The 18,712-nt window shown below is 39.1% G+C and overlaps 2 protein-coding genes across 3 annotated transcripts; both read left to right on the forward strand.

Moving 5' to 3' along the window:
• The first annotated feature begins 80 nt into the window (after positions 1–80).
• On the forward strand, positions 81–11,335 carry LOC122786413 (lysine-specific histone demethylase 1B). Its single transcript, XM_044052702.1, has 21 exons — positions 81–254; positions 929–1,071; positions 1,511–1,632; positions 1,752–1,841; positions 2,218–2,329; positions 2,425–2,538; positions 2,633–2,671; positions 3,247–3,439; positions 3,587–3,771; positions 4,500–4,670; positions 4,774–4,848; positions 4,957–5,091; positions 6,298–6,469; positions 6,879–7,006; positions 7,274–7,405; positions 7,520–7,594; positions 7,798–7,914; positions 7,998–8,123; positions 8,961–9,083; positions 9,400–9,552; positions 10,230–11,335. The coding sequence occupies exons 1-21, from the start codon at positions 239–241 to the stop codon at positions 10,311–10,313; spliced, it is 2,505 nt and encodes an 834-aa protein (XP_043908637.1). The 5' UTR covers positions 81–238; the 3' UTR covers positions 10,314–11,335.
• Positions 11,336–12,261: 926 nt separating this feature from the next.
• LOC122785984 (nucleolar protein dao-5-like) lies at positions 12,262–18,445 on the forward strand. 2 transcript variants are annotated; one of them, XM_044051957.1, is made up of 12 exons: positions 12,262–12,615; positions 13,626–13,688; positions 13,791–13,910; positions 14,010–14,132; positions 14,758–14,883; positions 14,969–15,073; positions 15,162–15,302; positions 15,395–15,502; positions 15,609–15,737; positions 17,319–17,459; positions 17,719–17,865; positions 17,945–18,445. In XM_044051957.1, the coding sequence occupies exons 1-12, from the start codon at positions 12,564–12,566 to the stop codon at positions 18,019–18,021; spliced, it is 1,332 nt and encodes a 443-aa protein (XP_043907892.1). In that variant the 5' UTR covers positions 12,262–12,563; the 3' UTR covers positions 18,022–18,445. The 2 variants fall into 2 exon arrangements, with proteins under 2 accessions (XP_043907892.1, XP_043907893.1); XM_044051958.1 differs by lacking the exon at positions 13,626–13,688 and having other exon boundaries at positions 12,263–12,615.
• The last annotated feature ends 267 nt before the right edge of the window (positions 18,446–18,712 follow it).

Below are 18,712 nucleotides of genomic sequence, written 5' to 3' on the forward strand. Positions count from 1 at the left end.
GTGTAGTACGGCGAGCGGCGCGGCTCGAAATTCACCCCCACCACGGACACGCCCATTTCCTCTTTAAAACAGGAAGTGGTGTTCTGCTAACAACAACAGCGATTGACCACCTCCTCCTCCTCCTCCTCATTCTTCCTCTTGTTCTACAACAATAATAGGGATTGAAGTGTTTTTTAAAAATTCACATGAACGTGGAAATATCCCCGGGGTTTTAAATCCACACGCACCGTGGACAGCCATGCTGTCGGACGCAGGTCAGTGTTTATTAGATCGCGCTGCTGTTGCTCTGTGCTACATGCTAAACGTGACAGATTGACCCTGATTGTTTGGTTTAAAGGGCTCGAGAAGAATTCACGCGCTTGTTCCTGCGTGTCTTTTGCGTCCACGCACTCATTCACCTCACTGTTCCTTCCTTAGTTAGTGGCGTGAAACCAGAGAACATGTCCATAGCATGTTGTCCACACTGACGGTATCCACACACGATAATATCGCGCTTCTTGATAAAAGCACTCAAAATATATTTATGTCGTTATGTATTATTTTACATGAGTTGAGGAAGTAATCATTAAAGTATTCACATCTCACGCAATCAATTTGAAATGAATGTCCATTTCTTAAACATACATACAGCCTTTTGTTTTTTCAGGACCTTTCCCCAAAACTCATGTTTCTTGTTTTTCACTTAAATGTGTTTTGTTTTTTAAGATTAAAGCCAGAATTCTGAGAAAAATTTCTTTTTTATTTTTAAAATTTGATTTCATATGTGGCCTTAATTGGTAATAAGTTAGTCAGTAGTGAACCCACAGTCACTTCATTATCACTGTACACTCACTCCTTAGGGAATGCCTTGCCATAACTATATATAAAGAAACTATAAACTATAAAGAAAGTCTCCTTTTGTTATGGTTGTATTTTTGTTAATGATTAGACTATTCGGGGAACGCCTCCGGTTCTCGGCGAGCCAGGAAGAGAAGCTCTGGTGAGTCACCGGGCGACAGCCAGACCCTGCGTTCCTCTGGGCGGCAGATCAACGTCCGGGTGAAGCGCACCAACAATCCTCCACCTGGACAGGTAAACATGCACTGTGCACTTTCAACATCTGCTGATCACTGGATATTGTTTTTCAGTATATTTTGTTTTCCGTAAAAATACTTTTTGTCCCTCAGACTAACTCACGGTTTTACTTTATGTGAAAGGGAATGAAGAGGGGCAGCAGCTAGGTTATGATATTTTTTTTTATAATTGATTAATCTGGTGATTATTTTCAAGGTTAATTAATGAGTTCTGTGGTCCATCCTTTATATTCACATTTAAGAAGCTAAAGGAATATCAGAGAATTCAATTACTTGTGTTATTTGTTACTCTACATCCGATATTGCAATATTGATTTATATAAATAGATCAGTTGTGGTCTGTTGGGTCAAGATTTGAGGCTTTTACTACCGAGACTGAGAAAAATGTATCCAAATATGTCCAATTCTAAAATTTAATCGTCATCTCTTTCTTCCAGAGCAAAAGAAAAGCCACAGATACGGAGGAGGAAGACGATCAGTCTGAGAAGAAGTACAGGAAGTGTGAGAAGGCTGGGTGCTCGGCCACTTATCCCGTTTGTTTTGCAAGTGCATCAGAAAGGTAGCGGGGTCTCTTCGGTAAAACAGAATTAAGGACCCAGCTGTTGAACTATACAGTACATCACTGTATATATACTGATGGATTGACTGACAGATGGTTGTTCTCCTGATTCCTCTCAGGTGTGCTAAAAATGGATACACGTCTAGATGGTATCATCTGTCATGTGGCGAACATTTTTGCAACGAATGCTTTGACCATTATTACAGAAGGTAATGTTGACACTGAAGACAACTTGAATACAATATTGGCTATGTTTTCATCATAAAATAAAAGTTACATTTGCCATTACAGTTATGCTAGCCTCAAATGTAGCTAGCCTATCCTAGTATGTCACTACTACTAAACATGCTAACTCTAATAGCTGGTCACAAACGTCCATTTTAAGACAATGTTGTAATGTAAATGTTACTTTGAATTTGGAAAAAGGTGAAGATGTTAAATCATCCTCCCAAAACACTTCACACACAGCTGACTGACTGCTTGCACCACCTGCAAGGGGAGCTGTTGTATCGATTATGTGCTGTCACTGCCTAATAAATGACCATACTCTGTATATACTCATTGCTTTGTCCCCCCCTATTTCAGTCACAAAGATGGTTATGAGACTTTTGCATCATGGAAGAAAGTGTGGACTAGTAACGGGAAAAGTGAGCCCAGTCTCAAAGCATTCATGGCCGATCAGCAGCTGCCATTCTGGGTCAGTGTGAGCAGTTTTCCCGCTTCCTGTTTAACAGCTGATTGTGGTTGTTTTTTGCTTTACTATGTCATAAACACACGTGTTCATCTTTACAGGTTCAATGCACCAAACCGGAGTGTAGGAAGTGGCGTCAACTGACCAAGGAGATCCAGCTCACGGCTAACCTCGCAGCAACGTATCGCTGTGGAATGAAGTTCAACAACATCAAGGTAAAAACAACGACAACAACTGGAAGCTGCAAAACAGGACTTTTACTGAGTTATTTATTTTTTGGTTGTAATGTTATTGTGTGTTTGTCTACAGAGTGAGGGACCGGACCACTGCTCCCAACCAGAAGACCTGGTAAGATGGTGATGTTTGCTATAATCTGTCCCTGTAGTTATCGCAACACAACAAGGATTAACCATACATAACCATATGATTACACTTCAGCTTACTCAGACAAAGAAAATATAGAAAGTTTATTGGGTTTGGGTCGGGTTTGGTCAATATCGTCTCAGGTTCTCAGGTCCGGACATAAAAATGGATCCTGAGCTGCGCTCTAATCCATTAGAGGGGGTGGGATCAGCACATTCTTCCAGTTACTCACTGTGAGTCATCTGGATTTTGTCCTGCTGTGTTCTCATATGAGTTTACTTTGACTTTAACTGCAGCAATTTAATTAGGGAGCAGGTAGAAGCACAAAATGTCCAGAGCAAACCTCTGTGGACATTTTGTGTTCTCATATAGAGCCCCTCCAGACAAATTCAAGAAGAGTCTCCAGATCTCAGATTCTCAAATTAAACCAATCTGCATGTCTTTGGACTGTGGGAGGAAGCTGGAGAACATGGAGAACAACAAATGGACATGTGTAGTAGTTCTGGAACAGTCTAAAGTAAAACACAAATGATCACTGAACATCTTTTTCATTCTCACAGAGAGTGGCTGAGGTGTCCGACAGCTGGTGGCATTCAATGCTGATTTTGCCGCCTCTGTTTAAAGAAAGTCCGGCCGGCCCTTTCCTCGCAGCCTATTATCCCGACTGTGTGGGCATGAGTCCGTCAGGTTCACTCAGCAACATGGCCCAGTCTGACCTGAGGGCAGATCACTGTCGAGCCGTACCGCCACAAAGTAAGTCTGTGAGTACAGGAGAGTCAGCACAGTTCTTCAGCCTCTCTTTACTGTGCTGTCACTTACAGATACTGTTTATGTTTTTTTTCCTGTCTCGTCCTCTTGTTCAGATGAATGTGGTTTACTAACCATTACTCCATTCCTCAGTTCCAGGTCTGTGTCCGTACTTCCAGCCCTTCTACCAGCCTAACGAATGCGGCAAGGCTCTGTGTGTGCGGCCGGACATGATGGAGCTGGATGAGCTGTATGAGTTTCCAGAGTTTTCCCGTGATCCCACCATGTATTTGGCTTTGAGGAACCTTATTCTGGCTTCCTGGCACAAGAACTGCAAGGTACACTGTATATTGTGTATATGTAAATTACAGGGAGGCTGATTAATTGGGCCACTATTATTATACTATAATTGGCATGGCCAATTATTGTTTATTCATCTACAAATTATTACAAATTATGTATTTTTGTTTTCAGAAACATAATAAAAGTTGCTAAATCACTAAAACTTTATTTTGTCTTCTGTAAGTTTTTTTTTTAAGTATTCTTTATTTATTTTATACATTATTTTTTATGGAAAATACTGCATATAATTTCACTGCAGTACAGACTTAAAATGAAGATTGGAAAGACAGACCATTGGTGTTGTTCAATAACCACAGTAAGCACAGTAATATTATTTGTTATTAAAGGGAAAAAAATCTGCTAAATATGGGGGCCAAAAACAAATCAGCATCAAATATCAATATATTCTTATTTTAATCCCTTTTTATTGATACTTCTATCCCTATATTGTATTTTCTATGTTTAAATTCTTAATTCTATATTATTATGTTGACAGATCTATTCCAATTTTGTGCTTAATTTTTTTTTTCCTTGCTTATTTTTCATCCTTTTTCTATTGAATTTCCCAGGTGTGAGATCAATAAATTCTAGTCTAATCCAATAACATTTAAACCCCTTTTCCATGTTAAATCTGGAAGAAAAACACACCTTTTAGAATATAATCATAACTCAATGAAATGACACATATATTGAAGTATTAATCTATTTATTTTTTTCCCTAAAGGAGATGCTGACTCCTCAGAAATGTGCGGAGCACATCATTGTCCGTGGTTTGGTGCGTGTGCGCTGCGTGCAGGAGATGGAGCGTGTGCTCAACTTCATGACCAGGAAGGGTTTGATCAACACAGGTGTGCTAGCAGTCAAGCAGCCTCTCCTACCTGAGAGACTTCGCTCTGTGAGTTTCCTCAGTGCACATGTAGATGTTTCTGATCAGTTTAAATAATTAAAGCTCACAGTTTTGTAGCATTTTCTTGTTTTTTGTTGTTTATTTTTAATAGAAAAACGTCATCGTCATCGGAGCAGGAGCCTCAGGTCTGGCTGCTGCTCGACAGCTGCAGAACTTTGGCACTCAGGTTAAAAAATACTTCACTTAATCTGGCACCTTCTTCCCCAAAATTATACTTAAATTTGTGCTGCTTTCTGGTGGCAGAGCTACAGTCTTCTTTTCCATTGGTTCACAGGTGGTGGTGCTTGAAGCAAGGGAGAGAATCGGAGGTCGAGTGTGGGACGATGCGTCTCTGGGTGTCACTGTGGGTCGAGGAGCTCAAATTGTCAACGGCTGTGTCAACAACCCCATCGGCCTGATGTGTGAACAGGTCAGGATTTTACCGTACTTCCGTCTTTTTCTGTCTTTTTTCCATTTTCAGGGTCCATCAAATCCTTGTTTTCAAGGACCTTGAAAGTTTTTGAAAATTTTCCTCAATAGGCATGGGTCATTAAAAGTCCACTGTCTCTCTCCTCTGCTGCTGACGTGAGATTCCATGCAGAACAATGAGTAACATTAAACAAGAGAGAGCAAATTATGTCATTCCGGGGAAATAGAAATTCCAAGATCTCTGTCTCACCAAAGAAAATTACAAGGACTGACTTTGACCAAGATTACAGGACAATCACTTGTCCAGATGCAGAGCGTGCTGCAAATCAATAAAATCGGACAACATGGGAGAAGTGGCTCTTACAAGTTGCCCCATCTTTTAAGCCATGTCTGCACATTTGGTCCTTGAATTTGAGGAAGTTGGTCCTGGAAAGTCATTGAAAAGGTCATTGAATTTGATGTAAATCAAGGTGTGGGAACCCTGGTTTATTATTTTGTTGTTGGTTTTTAAAGCTTTTAAAGGCCTGGCACCATCTTATTTGTATGAGCTCCTCTATATTCACACCTCGTCTAGAGCACTAAGGTCAAATCATCCACTGATCTTTAGATTTGCTCAAACCTCGTGGCGATGGAGCTTTCTCAGTAGCTGCCCTCAAGTTATGGAACGGCTTACTCTTTTATATTAAACCTGCCTCCACTAGTGGACATTTTAAATTGCCTTTAAAGACCCATCTCTTCTCTCTGGACAGATCTTACTTAATTTTACCACTTTACTTCTTTACTGTTTTCCCATCCATCCATCTTGTACTGCTTGCAGCTTACATAGGGCCAGCATACAGAGAAAACTATTTACATTCACACTTACGCACAATTAACAGTTTCCAATTAACTGGGTTATTTAACAATTAACAAAATTTCCAAAGTGTGTTCATGTTTTTGGACTGTGGGAGGAAGCCGGGATCTGAACCTTCTTGCTATGAGGCAATAATCTTTGGTGGACCTATTTTAGTGTTTTAATATATTATATACTATTTGAATTTTTAATTTAATGATTAACTGTGTTCTTACTGTAGCATTTTACCATTTAAAGTACTTTTGGTCAATCCTGGTTTGTTTTAAAACATGCGACAAAGAACCTAACCTCTGCTTTTTTTTCTTTTTCTGGAATCTCTAATCCGTCTTCCGTCTTCACTCGTCGTTGTTGCAGATGAGCATCAAGATGCACAAGCTGGGAGAGCGGTGTGACCTCTTTCAGGAGGGAGGACAAGTCACAGACACTGCCATTGACAAGCGCATGGACTTCCATTTCAACGCCATCCTGGACGTGGTCTCAGAGTGGAGGAAGGACAAGTCACAGAACCAGGACATACCACTGGGAGGTGCTCAACCGTGATCATCCAATGCACTGCAACTGTTATATTCTAAAACAAAATTCCATCATGGAACTGTGTATTAGAACATTTAATGGTGAGACTGCAGCTTGCAACAAATGGAGGACTACTCCGCTGTGAACTACTGTGGCCTTCACATACCACAGACGTTGTTGCTGTACTTTGTTTGCAAAGTAGTTTCTGCTTTAAGATGTGACATTCTGGCTGTTTTTTCTGTTCAGCCACCATAAAGCAAGTCTAATTCTAATTTTAAATAAACCAAAAGATCTTTATTTTAATGTGGTTATATACTTATTCAAACATGCTTTCAAGTTTTACACCTTTAAGTCAGAGAAGATTTATTCCTGTTTCTTCCACGACCTTTGGACCTCAGTCATATGTTTGTATTTTTCTACAGAAAAAGTCCAGGAAGTGAAGAAGAACTTTCTGCAGGAGTCTGGGATCCAGTTCAGTGAGTTGGAGGAAAAAGTGCTTCAGTTTCATCTCAGCAACTTGGAATTTGCCTGCGGGAGCACGTTAGAACAGGTGTGGAAAACAATGATCAGTCATTTATTTATTACTAACAGTCTGGTGACACCAGATTTGTAGGTTTAAACATGATTTGTCTTTGTACTCGAACAAACTGTGTTTGACTTGTGAGAAAAAAAGAAACATTTTTGTGCACATGATTTTTGCAATTTTCTTCCTTTTTTTGATAATTTTATGTGTGGGCTAAAATACACTGTATACAAACAAGTGTTACACTCATACCGTTAAGCGAAATGAAATGTTTTGAAACATATGTGTCTGTAGGTATCAGCAAGATCCTGGGACCACAATGAGTTTTTTGCCCAGTTCTCAGGAGACCACACGTTACTCACTAAGGGCTACTCTGTTTTACTCCACAAACTGGCCGAGGGCCTCGACATCCGCACAAAGTGTCCGGTTTGTTTCCAGTTCCTTTTTTTTATCTCCTGTATACAAGTTGCATTTTGCCGTTACTTTCACTGAGTGACGTTGTAGGCAAATCTCACTATCATGGACTTTCTTTTATTTAAGATTCAGGCCATTGACTACTCAGGAGACGTTGTCAGAGTTACCTCCTCCAATGGAACCCAGTGGACAGCACAGAAGGTGATATTATTTATTTCTATTAATCTCTGGTAAAGCAACATTATGTGACCTTTACTGGACAATGAAAGCAAATGTTTGAAGTGTTTTTTAATCTGACATGACTTCAGCATTACTCTTGACTTGTCTTAAGGTGTGAGGGAGTGTGAGACTGTAGTCCACTGGTCAGCAACTGGCTGTGTCTTTTTTTCCTGAACCTCTTTTAGGTTCTCGTTACCATCCCGCTGACATTACTGCAGAAGAACATGATTCAGTTCAACCCTCCACTTTCTGAGAGGAAACTAAAAGCTATCCACAGTCTGGGAACTGGTATCATAGAAAAGGTAATGACTGAGCATCTATAAGTGCAGCCTTCACTTCTCTGTCAGATACTTGAGATGTGAAAATGTGTATCTTGGATGTGCAGATCGCTCTTCAGTTCCCGTACAAATTCTGGGACAAAAAAATCCAAGGGGCAGATTACTTTGGTCACATCCCGCCAAGTCCTGACAAGAGAGGCATGTTCAGTGTCTTTTATGACATGAATCCACAGGTTTGATTTTTCTTTTTTCTTCTCCTTCCACAAACAGTCCTACACTGATGATAAATACATTGTTACACTGTAATGTTAAAGACTTTTGAACTGCAACTATGATATAAACATACAAACAAAGCTTCAGTGTGTAATTTCTCTCACCACAGCACTGCTAGTGTCGCTAACGCCCCACAATTCTGGTTGAAAGGACGACTCCAGGTCCACGTTCTAACTGTTCTCTTGTAACCTTTGTTTCTGTACTTCACAGTCTCACTCATGCGTCAGAGAACTGGGGGTTAATTCCTTCACCTAAAGCTCACTGCCATCTACTAGCATAGCTGTTAGGTTTCCGCATTCTTTTTGGCATCACTCTGTGTCACCACAGACACAAGAACAAAACACTTACCGATGTTTTTGACTTACAGTCATGTGGAGCTGATAGGCTTCATGGTTTAAATGTAATTTGTTGATCGTGTCATTAAAGTCGGAAGTGGGAACTGGGAGTGACCGTCGGACCCACATGTCCGTGGCTTAAAATTGAACAGTGCTATGTGTACGACTGACTTAATGCGAGACAAAAGTAGCAACAAAAGTGTTTTTACTATTGACATTCCATCTTGGAATCGTGTGTTGGGATTTGTGGCGTTGCTCTGATTTTAAACATTTTACTTGAAGTTGAAAGTTGGAATTTTTTACTTGGAATTCGGAAATTCTTACTTCCAACTAAAACTGTAACACATATTATATTAAAAAGTTACATACTACAGCTTTAATCATTTTCTGATTTTACACTTTATTCATATATTACTTTTACATGTACAGTGTGATGTATGTTTTGTGTGTATATATTTGCAGGGAAAGCAAGCCGTCCTCATGTCCGTCATCACTGGTGATGCTGTGCGTGCTGTCCGGGACATGGAGGACAAGGAGGTGGTGGACGAGTGCATGAAGGTTCTTCGAGAACTCTTCAAAGAACAGGTAATGCTGTCACATTCTAGTATTAACAGTAACACATTTACATGCTGATGTTGCTGGAAACAAAAAACAACAACATGATTTTAATGCACTTTTAATTAAACGGAGAAAATCAAAACCTCAATCTATAAATATTGATGAATAATGGTGTTAGATATTCTTCTATAGATAATCTATATTGATTTAAGCTGCTGTTGTGTGTAGTGAAGACCATTAACTATAGATTAGGACTGAAACAATTACTCGATTATTAATCAACTGCTAAATTAATCAACTAAGCATTTGCCAGAAACACCATGTTCATTACTCTGATGTTCAGGAGGTCCCGGAGCCGGTGCATTTCTTTGTCACACATTGGAGCAAAGATATGTGGTCTCAGATGTCCTACAGCTTTGTAAAGACAGGGGGCAGCGGTGAGGCTTACGATATTCTCGCTGAAGACATACAAGGCAAAGTTTTCTTTGCAGGAGAGGTAACATCACCTTTTTTTTATTTTTTTTCATTTATTTTTTTAACATAACATGAAATTTCTCTGTGTATAGTTTATGGTGCTTTTCTGTTATACAGTTCTAGCACAACTCCACAAAATTACTGTGCAAAACTGCTGTCATTTTACATGCGACAAACACATAAACTAGTAACTTGTAAAGCAGTTGTATCATTAGAATCAGTTAATTAAAAAGATTCAATCAGTACTTCCTGCATGACCGGAACACAGACTCTGTCTCACATGGGTTGTGATTTGACTCACGATCGCCAACTTTTGGCAGTGCTGTCGATAAATACACCAATCTCTGTTGCATATTGAGACATTTCCTGTGCTTTCACTTTTTAACTGATCTACAGTTTGGCATTGTTCGCTTTGATTCTTGTGTTGGACGTCACGCTCATGACTCTTTCTGTGAAGATGCTCTCTGTGGCTGGCAGTCTGTCCACGTCACATTTTAGTATCAGCTCAGCTCGCTTGGAACCTCGCCAGAGCAGGTACTAAAAAGTATCAGGTACTCCCTTATGGAAAAAGAAGTCGCGTCGAGCCGAGCTGAGTAGTTCTAGAACTGTATAATGGAAAAGCACCAATAGAAAGTTTTGGGAAATAATTGTTTACTGGGTAAAATAATAATATCCCATTCTTCTTTTATTTTTAACCAGGCCACCAACAGGCACTTCCCCCAGACTGTGACAGGCGCATACCTCAGCGGGGTCCGAGAGGCCAGCAAGATGGCTGCTATGTAAACTGTCACTAACCACAGAACACTCAAAAACACCAGCATGGACGACACACAGAGGGGTCACAGGGAGAGACAGACCGTTCATATACTGTAACTCTTGACTGTGTTACCATCGTTCACTTAAAGTTCCACCACACTGTGATACTGTACGTCTGATCGCCACGATGCCCAGAGTCATTTTCCTAAAGGCAAAGTCATCACATAGCTGGCATCACATATTTAACAAAAGTGCGTTTATTTATTTGAGAGAGAAAAACAAAAATCCAGCCCCTGAAATGTTTTTTTGTTAAGAAGAGAAAAATAAATCCTTGTATCATGGGTTGTTTTGGAAAGCAGAATTAAGTTATCGTGCATTAGTTATGAGTTTAATGTTTGTTGTACTTGGAGGAAATGGTCATATTTTTCATTTCAATGGATTAGGCTGCATGAAACATTGGTTAGTTGTCTCAGTCTGTCTCTTGTCTTATCGACCAATGTTTTATTCAACTGTCATGCATTAGCATTGTATTGCATGTGATTAATGTGTTGGTACAAACAGACCTGGATAAAAGATTAGATCTTTATTAGCCCTTCTGTGATAGCACTTTTTATTTAGATCAACTGTTTGATTGAAAAAAAGAAAGAAGAAAAAAGTAGGAAAAAAATGAATAATCTACATGTAAAGATAAAATCCTCTTGTGGTTGAGAACGATCAGATGACACCAGGCGTTCCCTCATACTGTACTTTCTCAGGGTTTTGATCAGGTTTACATCGCCTCACTGCAAGAAGAGAAAAAAAAGGCAACACAAGCAACCAAAGGAGGGAAATGTAATCTTCCGTGTTGCTCCTGTATCATAAGTAACTGAAACTAAACCTTGGCTTCTGAGGGTTTCAAGGTCATCACAGCAATGTTCTCACTTTCTCTTATGACTGACGCTTTACATGCACACTCATATCTGTCAGTTCTGTTTGTCTGACATTTCACTGCCTGAGTATTTATCTCGTTAAACTTGTCTGTGTGTAATAAACTGAGCTCTGAACTGCCACCATCAGTTGATCGCCTTTACTTGTGGAAGAACATGTATATTATGTATAACATGAATATTGTTATACCCGAGCTATTATCTGAACTGAAATCTGAAAATCCTCAGAGGTCCACACCCAAACCCTAAACCAAGACTCTGATCAACACTTGCGACTAGGATCAATAATTCACACACATGTACTGTATATATATAGTATGTATATTTATATACATATATATCTGCTCTACATCATATTTGAAAGGTTTATCATTACAACAAAGTGCGTAATAATCCGTCACCAATTACAATTGTAATTAGCAAATACTGAAATGTTATATACACATATATATATGTATATGTGTGTATTAGGTCAGAAAAACTTTTCTTTTCTCATATGCTTATGGTTGAGCACTTTTTAATAGTTTTTTTTATACATTCTTCATTTAATTTTGGAGGGACAATTATTGTTTTGTGCTGCACGATCACAAAAGTCCAAATTCTGACTTTAATCTCAGAATGGATTTTACTTCCAATTTCTTTTCATATGTTTTCATATGGTCCTAATCTTCCGTATTAATGGCCTGTGAGATATTTTGTAATTTTGTATTTTTTGTATGCTAAATCAAAGAAAACAACAACTTGAAATGTTTCAATGGCACCTGCGAAATATTTTATTTTTGTATATGTTCAATAAAAAGAATTTCTTATAAAATGTGACATATGCAATGGCCACAGGAAAAATGTATTGTTCTCTCTATTGTTTGTATCTGATCGCTATTATTCAAAGTAACCTTAAAATTTATAAAAAAAAATCCTCCGCGAGCCTAATTTGTAATTTGTAATACCTGTTTTAAAAAATCCTTTTAAATAAAGTTTATTAAAAAAATAAAAAGACAACAAATCTTAGGTCAGTAAGCCAATCGCGTTGTGAGACGTCATCAACACGCGCCCTGGCGCCTTCCTCCAACAAGGGAACGAGACGGAAGAAAAACCCTACCAGACGGTGTTTACTTGGACCACAGCACACTTTAGACTGGAGAAACTGGTTTTATTTTATTTTAATGACGTCCCGTTTAGGTAACGTGAAGGAGGGTTGACAGACCAGCTCACTTGGTCTAAAAAAAACCCCGCCGTCAAGCGCAAACGAGGCTAACGTTTAATTTGAACGCGAAGCAAACAGAAACTACAGTAGAAGAAGAAGGAGACGAAGTTGGCGCGTTTTGGATGAAAATCTTATAAAGAAAACAAGATGGACGTCAGCTCAGGCGACCTGCCCTCTGACGCGGCACCGGACTCTCCAGGTAATCCAGATTATTATGATAATTCTTATTGTTTATGGTGTTATTTAACAAAGAAAATGTTTAGCCGCGCGTAGCCGCGTTAATTAACAGTGCAGCTAATGCTAAATTGTCAGCAGTCTACAGACAGTGTAGAGCTGGGAGACGTGGTAGTAATTTAAATCCATTGTTTCAGTTTTGCAATACAGAATTACCACTTATCGACGATCTGCAAATGAATCGTCATCTATTTTGATAAAAGATAAATCGTTTGTCAGTTTTAATGTTTTCTTTGTTATAGGGAGCAAGAAACGAGGATGTATTGACAGTTAGGAAGTTGAAAAAACAGGGAACATGTTCTTGTAATGGAGATATAATAAAAGAACAAAACATGTTAATTTTTCTGACGATTCATCAAGAAAATAATCGACAGCTTAATATATATGTGTGTGTATGTGTATGTGTATGTGTGACTATATAATAATAATAATCATATGATGTGATCATTTAAGACTTGTACTCCATGTAACAAGTGAATCATAAAAACAGAATAATTTTGGAGTTTGACAGTTTCAACATTGTCTGATATTCTCTGGACCAAACAACCAATCAATTCATCAAGAAAATAATACAGACAGATTTTTTGATTATTATTATTATTACAATAATATTGTTAGTAGAAGCCTGTCTACAGTTCTTCACTCTAAGTTCTGTACAATTATTATTATTATTTTTTTTTCTCCTTTATTTAACCAGATAAAAGACCCATTGAGATCAACATCTCTTTCACAAGGGTGAACTGGCCAAGAAAGGCAGCAGCACACATCATAGTTAAATAAAAAACAGGAAGGCAGCAACTACAATACAAACATGGAAATACAAAAGTACAACTAGACAAACAAAGTGCAAGAGTTGTGGTCACAGTTAATTAATTCAGGACATGAAGAGTAGAAAAAACATTTTCTTGTATTTTTTATGGGGTATTTCTCAGTATTTCTTTCTAATCTGATCTCATTATATCGCTAACTGATCAGGGAAGAACAGTGCCAGCTCTGATGAACTTGTACCGCTTTCGAAATTCCTGAAAAGGACAAACGGTGAGGAGAAACAATCATGCGAGAAATTAGTTAAACATGTGTGAAACGTCTTGCCCTCTTTACATTGTGTTAAATTTGGATAGATTTTGTTTTCTCCTTTAGAAGCTTCCAAACACTCCTCTGACGATGAGCCACTGAGCAACCTGAAAACAAACTTGGCAGCTGCGACTAAACCAGTGAAGAAAGAAAACACATCATCGAATGGCACAAAAAGGAAAGCAGGTAACGCCCTTACGTTACCAACTACAGCACATTTACCTGTGTCTACTGATCTTTGTCTTGAGTGAATAGCTAAATGTATTTGCTTTGTGCCTTTTTCAGCTTCAAACAATGACGACAGCTCCGACAACGAGCCTCTGGAGAAAAACACAAAAGCTTCTTCCAAGGTTGCAAAAAAGCGTTTCTCTGCACCTCCAAAGAAATCTGTGGATAAAAAGAAAAAAGGTAAAATAGATTTTTTTCACACATTAACCAGCACCATCAAAAGTAGTGAAAATAAGTGAGGAAACGGCAGAAATGTTTATGATCTACTCTTATGGAAGTCTTGCTTGACTTGAAAAACAAATATGTGTAGAGTGTAGTGGAACTTTTGAAAATCTGAGGTGATTAGGGGGCCTTCTAAGGCTCTCAAAGGGGGAAATTATTGTTTTGTCTTCTTATACTTATGACCTTTCTTGATACAAGTGTATGTTAATGAAATTCTGCAGATCATATAACATTGACACACTAAAAAATAGTAAATGGATAGCATCCAACAATAATTTGGCATTTTGATAAGAGGGCACACTAAAAAGTAAGTTAATGAGTAAAAGTAATTTTTTATAAAAACATTTTTTAGGAGGAATTCTGAGCCTTTATATATATATTATGTCTTTGAAGAAAAAAAAAACAATTTCATTGAGCTGGTTTATTAAAGTTCTGATATCATACAGAGACAGTGGCCTTGCTTGGAACTATGTAAGTGAGCACACATTTATTAAAGGTCTAGGACTAGGTCAGACAAACAGTAAAAGGGTATTATACTGTATAATGGTCTTTAATTTTTTCTTGTTCTCTGCTCCTGCTGTAGACTCTGATGACTCCTCAGATGATGAGCCGCTGATAAAGCTGAAAACAAAACTTGCGTCTTCTGAGAAATCTGCGAAAAAAGAAAACACATCCTCCAGATCAAATGTTTCACAGAAGAACGACACAGGTGGCTACACCACAATGCCCTCAGCAATTTGTTTTATGACTTGTGTATTTTTGATTCAATGTAACCACTGTTGTATATTTGACAGGCGACAGCTCTGATAATGAGCCTCTGATAGAGATTGCCAAAAGGTCTTCCAGGAATGCAAAGAAGCCTTTGTCTCCAAAAAAATCCGCTAACAGAAAGAAAAAAGGTAAAACAGTTTTCTTTCCTTCTTTCCTTTAAACCTACAGCCTCAATAGAAATATATTGTTCAGACAGTTTTATGTCATTACACACAGAAGCATCAGCTGACGAGGACAGTTGGGACAATGAGCCTCCTAGCAAAGTCGCCAGAAAACTTAGATCCAAACGTCAAACGAGGAAAGAGAGAAAGTCAAGTCCAGTCACGAAATCCAAAAGGACCGCAGCAAGAAAAGTGGGTGGGTGTGAGCTGTGGAAATTCTGAACATTAAACTTTTTGTTTTCCTCATCTGAACCTGGTCTAAAAACAATTGTTTCCTATTTGATCCAGTTAAATATGCAGAGTCTTCAGGAGACAGTTCAGACAATGAACCACTGGCAACAATCAAGAGGAAGAGCACTAGGTCTGCGAGTGTGAAAACAAAAGCCAAACTTGCAGGTAAAGCAGTGAAAGGTCGTCAGAATCTTTATTAGACTGACCTCATGGACTTTTGTAGTAATTATAAGTTGTTTAAGTCTGAAACTCTTGGATTTATTTTCCTCAGACAGCAACTCGGATGAAGATGAAGATGATGAGGATGATGACGATGATGAGCCCTTGGTGGCCAAAAACAAAAAAAAGGACGCAAAGAAGACAAGGGAACTAAGAGGTAGTTCCTCAAAAAAGACACAAGGTAAACATGAGCTTTATTTTCAACACTCACAGCTCCGGACTTTTACTCGCACTGCCATGTTGGCAGGAAAACTGCAAATAAGTTCACTTCACTTACTACACTTAAAATCAGTTGCCTGACTTGGTCCGGTATAAGTATACTGCATATACATTATATGCTGCTGGTTGTATAAGTCTGTGGACATGAACATTGTCGCTTCCTGCCAAAATGACCTCATAGTGTTGCATGATGAAATTTCATGACATTGTGCCGAAATTTACGGGGACATATTATACAAAATCAACTTTTTAACCATTTCAATACTTATATTTGGGACTCTGGAGGCCCTACCAGTCGCCAAAGTGTGGAAAAAGAATACTCTGATATGTTTTCGTGGTCCCCCTTAGTGTAAGTATAGGCGATAAAACACGCCATGTTGAATTCCCTCTGCTTATGACGGCAGCATGCGAATGTTACCGCCCCACCAGTAAGTTTACTTCGAGAGCTCCACCTTAGCTCCACCTTGTCCCTGCGAGAGTGCAGGCGAGGGAGGAAGAGCGGTATTATGTCAACGTGGATGGACAACTGTGCTGTTGGTGGCTGCACAGTGGAGCACAGTGTTTTACACAAACTTCCAGCCTCAGAGGATTTTATATATGAAGCTAATGTGCCGGATAAAGTCAGCAAACGTGTGTTCGCACCACTTCGCATCAGACTGTGGCCAGCAGTCGCCGTATTTAGTCAGCGAACGTATTTCACCGACGTACAAACACACACATTGTTAAGAAAAGGTCACATAGGCTCATAACTGACCATTCCGACACGTCCTAATTAAAAATATTTGTTTTGTCCTCCATGACCGCAGCACAGACTCAGTCTGATACAGTCACATACAGCAGCAGTTTATGCAGCTCGCCGCTGGCGATTAGCAGTGCTGCACTCTCTGTGAAAATCAGTTAAAAAGACATAGGGACAGCACCGCTGATCGCCAGGGGTGAGCTGCCTAAACTGGCGCTGTATGTGACAGTGGTCAGCGGTGGCGAGGTCTCCGGAGCACAGTCACCGGTCTGATACAGTCACATACAGTGGCAGTTTATTCAGCTCGTCGCGCGCCGCTGGCAATCAGTGGTGCTGTCCCTAAGTGTTTTTAACTGAACTTTAACAGTTTGGCACTGTTCGGCTCGATCCTTATGTAGGACGTCTCTTCCTGTGACGGCACTCTCGCTGTTTTCTGTGCACGCTGCCATGTTGATACTGTCAGAGAACTAGTGGAGAGAGGGGGAGATGAATGGAGCAGAGGGAACAGGATCTGAGCGAGTGAGCGCTGTAAAGAGGACAAATCAGAAACCCCCTGGAAGAAGTGGGTGTGTGTTTGCCTGTGTCTCATTTGCATATAAAGGGACCATGCACGAAAACCGAGCGTTCTGAAAGGGGCGGGTTTAGCAGGGTTATTGAACTGCTATGGTGCTTCATCCTTATGGTATTTTGACCAAAGCATGTCACTGACATGTTCATTAGGACACCAGGGAACTATTTTAATGGGGAAAATAGGGTATAATATGTCCCCTTTAATTCGTCATTGTTGCTGTGGTTGTCTTACAGGAGTGACCGATGAGAGCTCAGAGGATGAACCCTTGGTCAACCTTGTGAAAAAGAAGCACACAGACAAACAAACAAAGGCTTCACCTCCAAAAAAGAATATCGCTTCCAGAAGGACAAGAAAGACGCCCGTGTCAGATAAAGGTACAGATCATGTAGATCCTTCAGTGTTTTTCACTTCTTGCCATTTGAAAAAAAGCCAGTCCGTTGTTTACTCATGTGTGGCCTCTCACTCGGTCGGACTTTGGGTTGGTGGAGTGGGGATGGCCCAAATCTCCCCACAACAAGACATTTAACCATCACAATGTATCTGAAGCTGTTAGCTGAATGCCAAAAAGAAGATAATATTTTGGTATGTGATAGATGGTGCGTTTTATTTTTATTTTAACATATTTGTTCTCAGCATTGAAAAGTGGCAGCTCGGATGACGAACCCGTACTCGACACAGCCAGACACCCAGAAGTGACCAAACAAGTGAGAATAATACTGGAGAGGTGTGATGTTGAAGAGACAAGGCCAACAGGAAGCCTGATCAAAACAACTACAGCAGGTACTGATCACGTGACACCTTCATTACCGCTGCTGCAACTGAAAATCTCACATTCTAAAATGACATTATTCTTATTCAGAGACGACGATCACCGGAGATGCCACTGTGGAAGAATCTGAGGTTTCGGTGGAATCGTCAGAAGAAGAAGAATCGTAAAGTTGTCACACAGTAAAATATAATTGTTAATTTTTAGCTTTCAACCTCTGAACTAGTGACTAGTGGCTCCACATTTAATGGACGTTACGATGTTTTTAAACGACACGGAGAGACACCTCCCAAACATCAGTGTTCATACAGAGTAAAGTTACTGTATGTTTTATATTTCATATATATACATGTTAAACTAAGTCTTTTTACTCCGATTTTGAGGTTTGGGAACATATTCTGTAAGATTAAAAAAAAAAAAAAGGCACAGTGTTTTAATGTTGTTGTACTATTTGTGCCTATTGTTCAATTTGACTGTTTTTTTAAGAATATGATTTTACTGTTGGTGATGTAACTTACATTTCTGCCTTTAAATGTTCGCTCTGCATGCAGCAGTGACAATCTCCCATGTTGGATTAAACTGCTTTCCCACGGAGAAGTTTGTGTATTTTTCAGTCGCCCAATGAGGTTTTGTACCTTTTTAGTAGTAATTAAACAAGGTTATATGAATACAAGAAGACATTTTTATACAAAGTGGTCCCTTTTTTTTAATTATTTAGTTTGTTTTTAAACAACTGGAATACAAAAAATGATCTCTACCTAGGATATAGATTATGTTTGTTTTTTTTTGATTTGGTGAATTCTTAGAATGTGTTGGTGCTTTGGACATGGATCTGGATACAGAATATTTTTAAAAAAAAAA

The sequence above is a fragment of the Solea senegalensis genome, linkage group LG20 (assembly GCF_019176455.1).
Source record: "Solea senegalensis isolate Sse05_10M linkage group LG20, IFAPA_SoseM_1, whole genome shotgun sequence".
NCBI classification, from domain to species: Eukaryota; Metazoa; Chordata; class Actinopteri; order Pleuronectiformes; family Soleidae; genus Solea; species Solea senegalensis.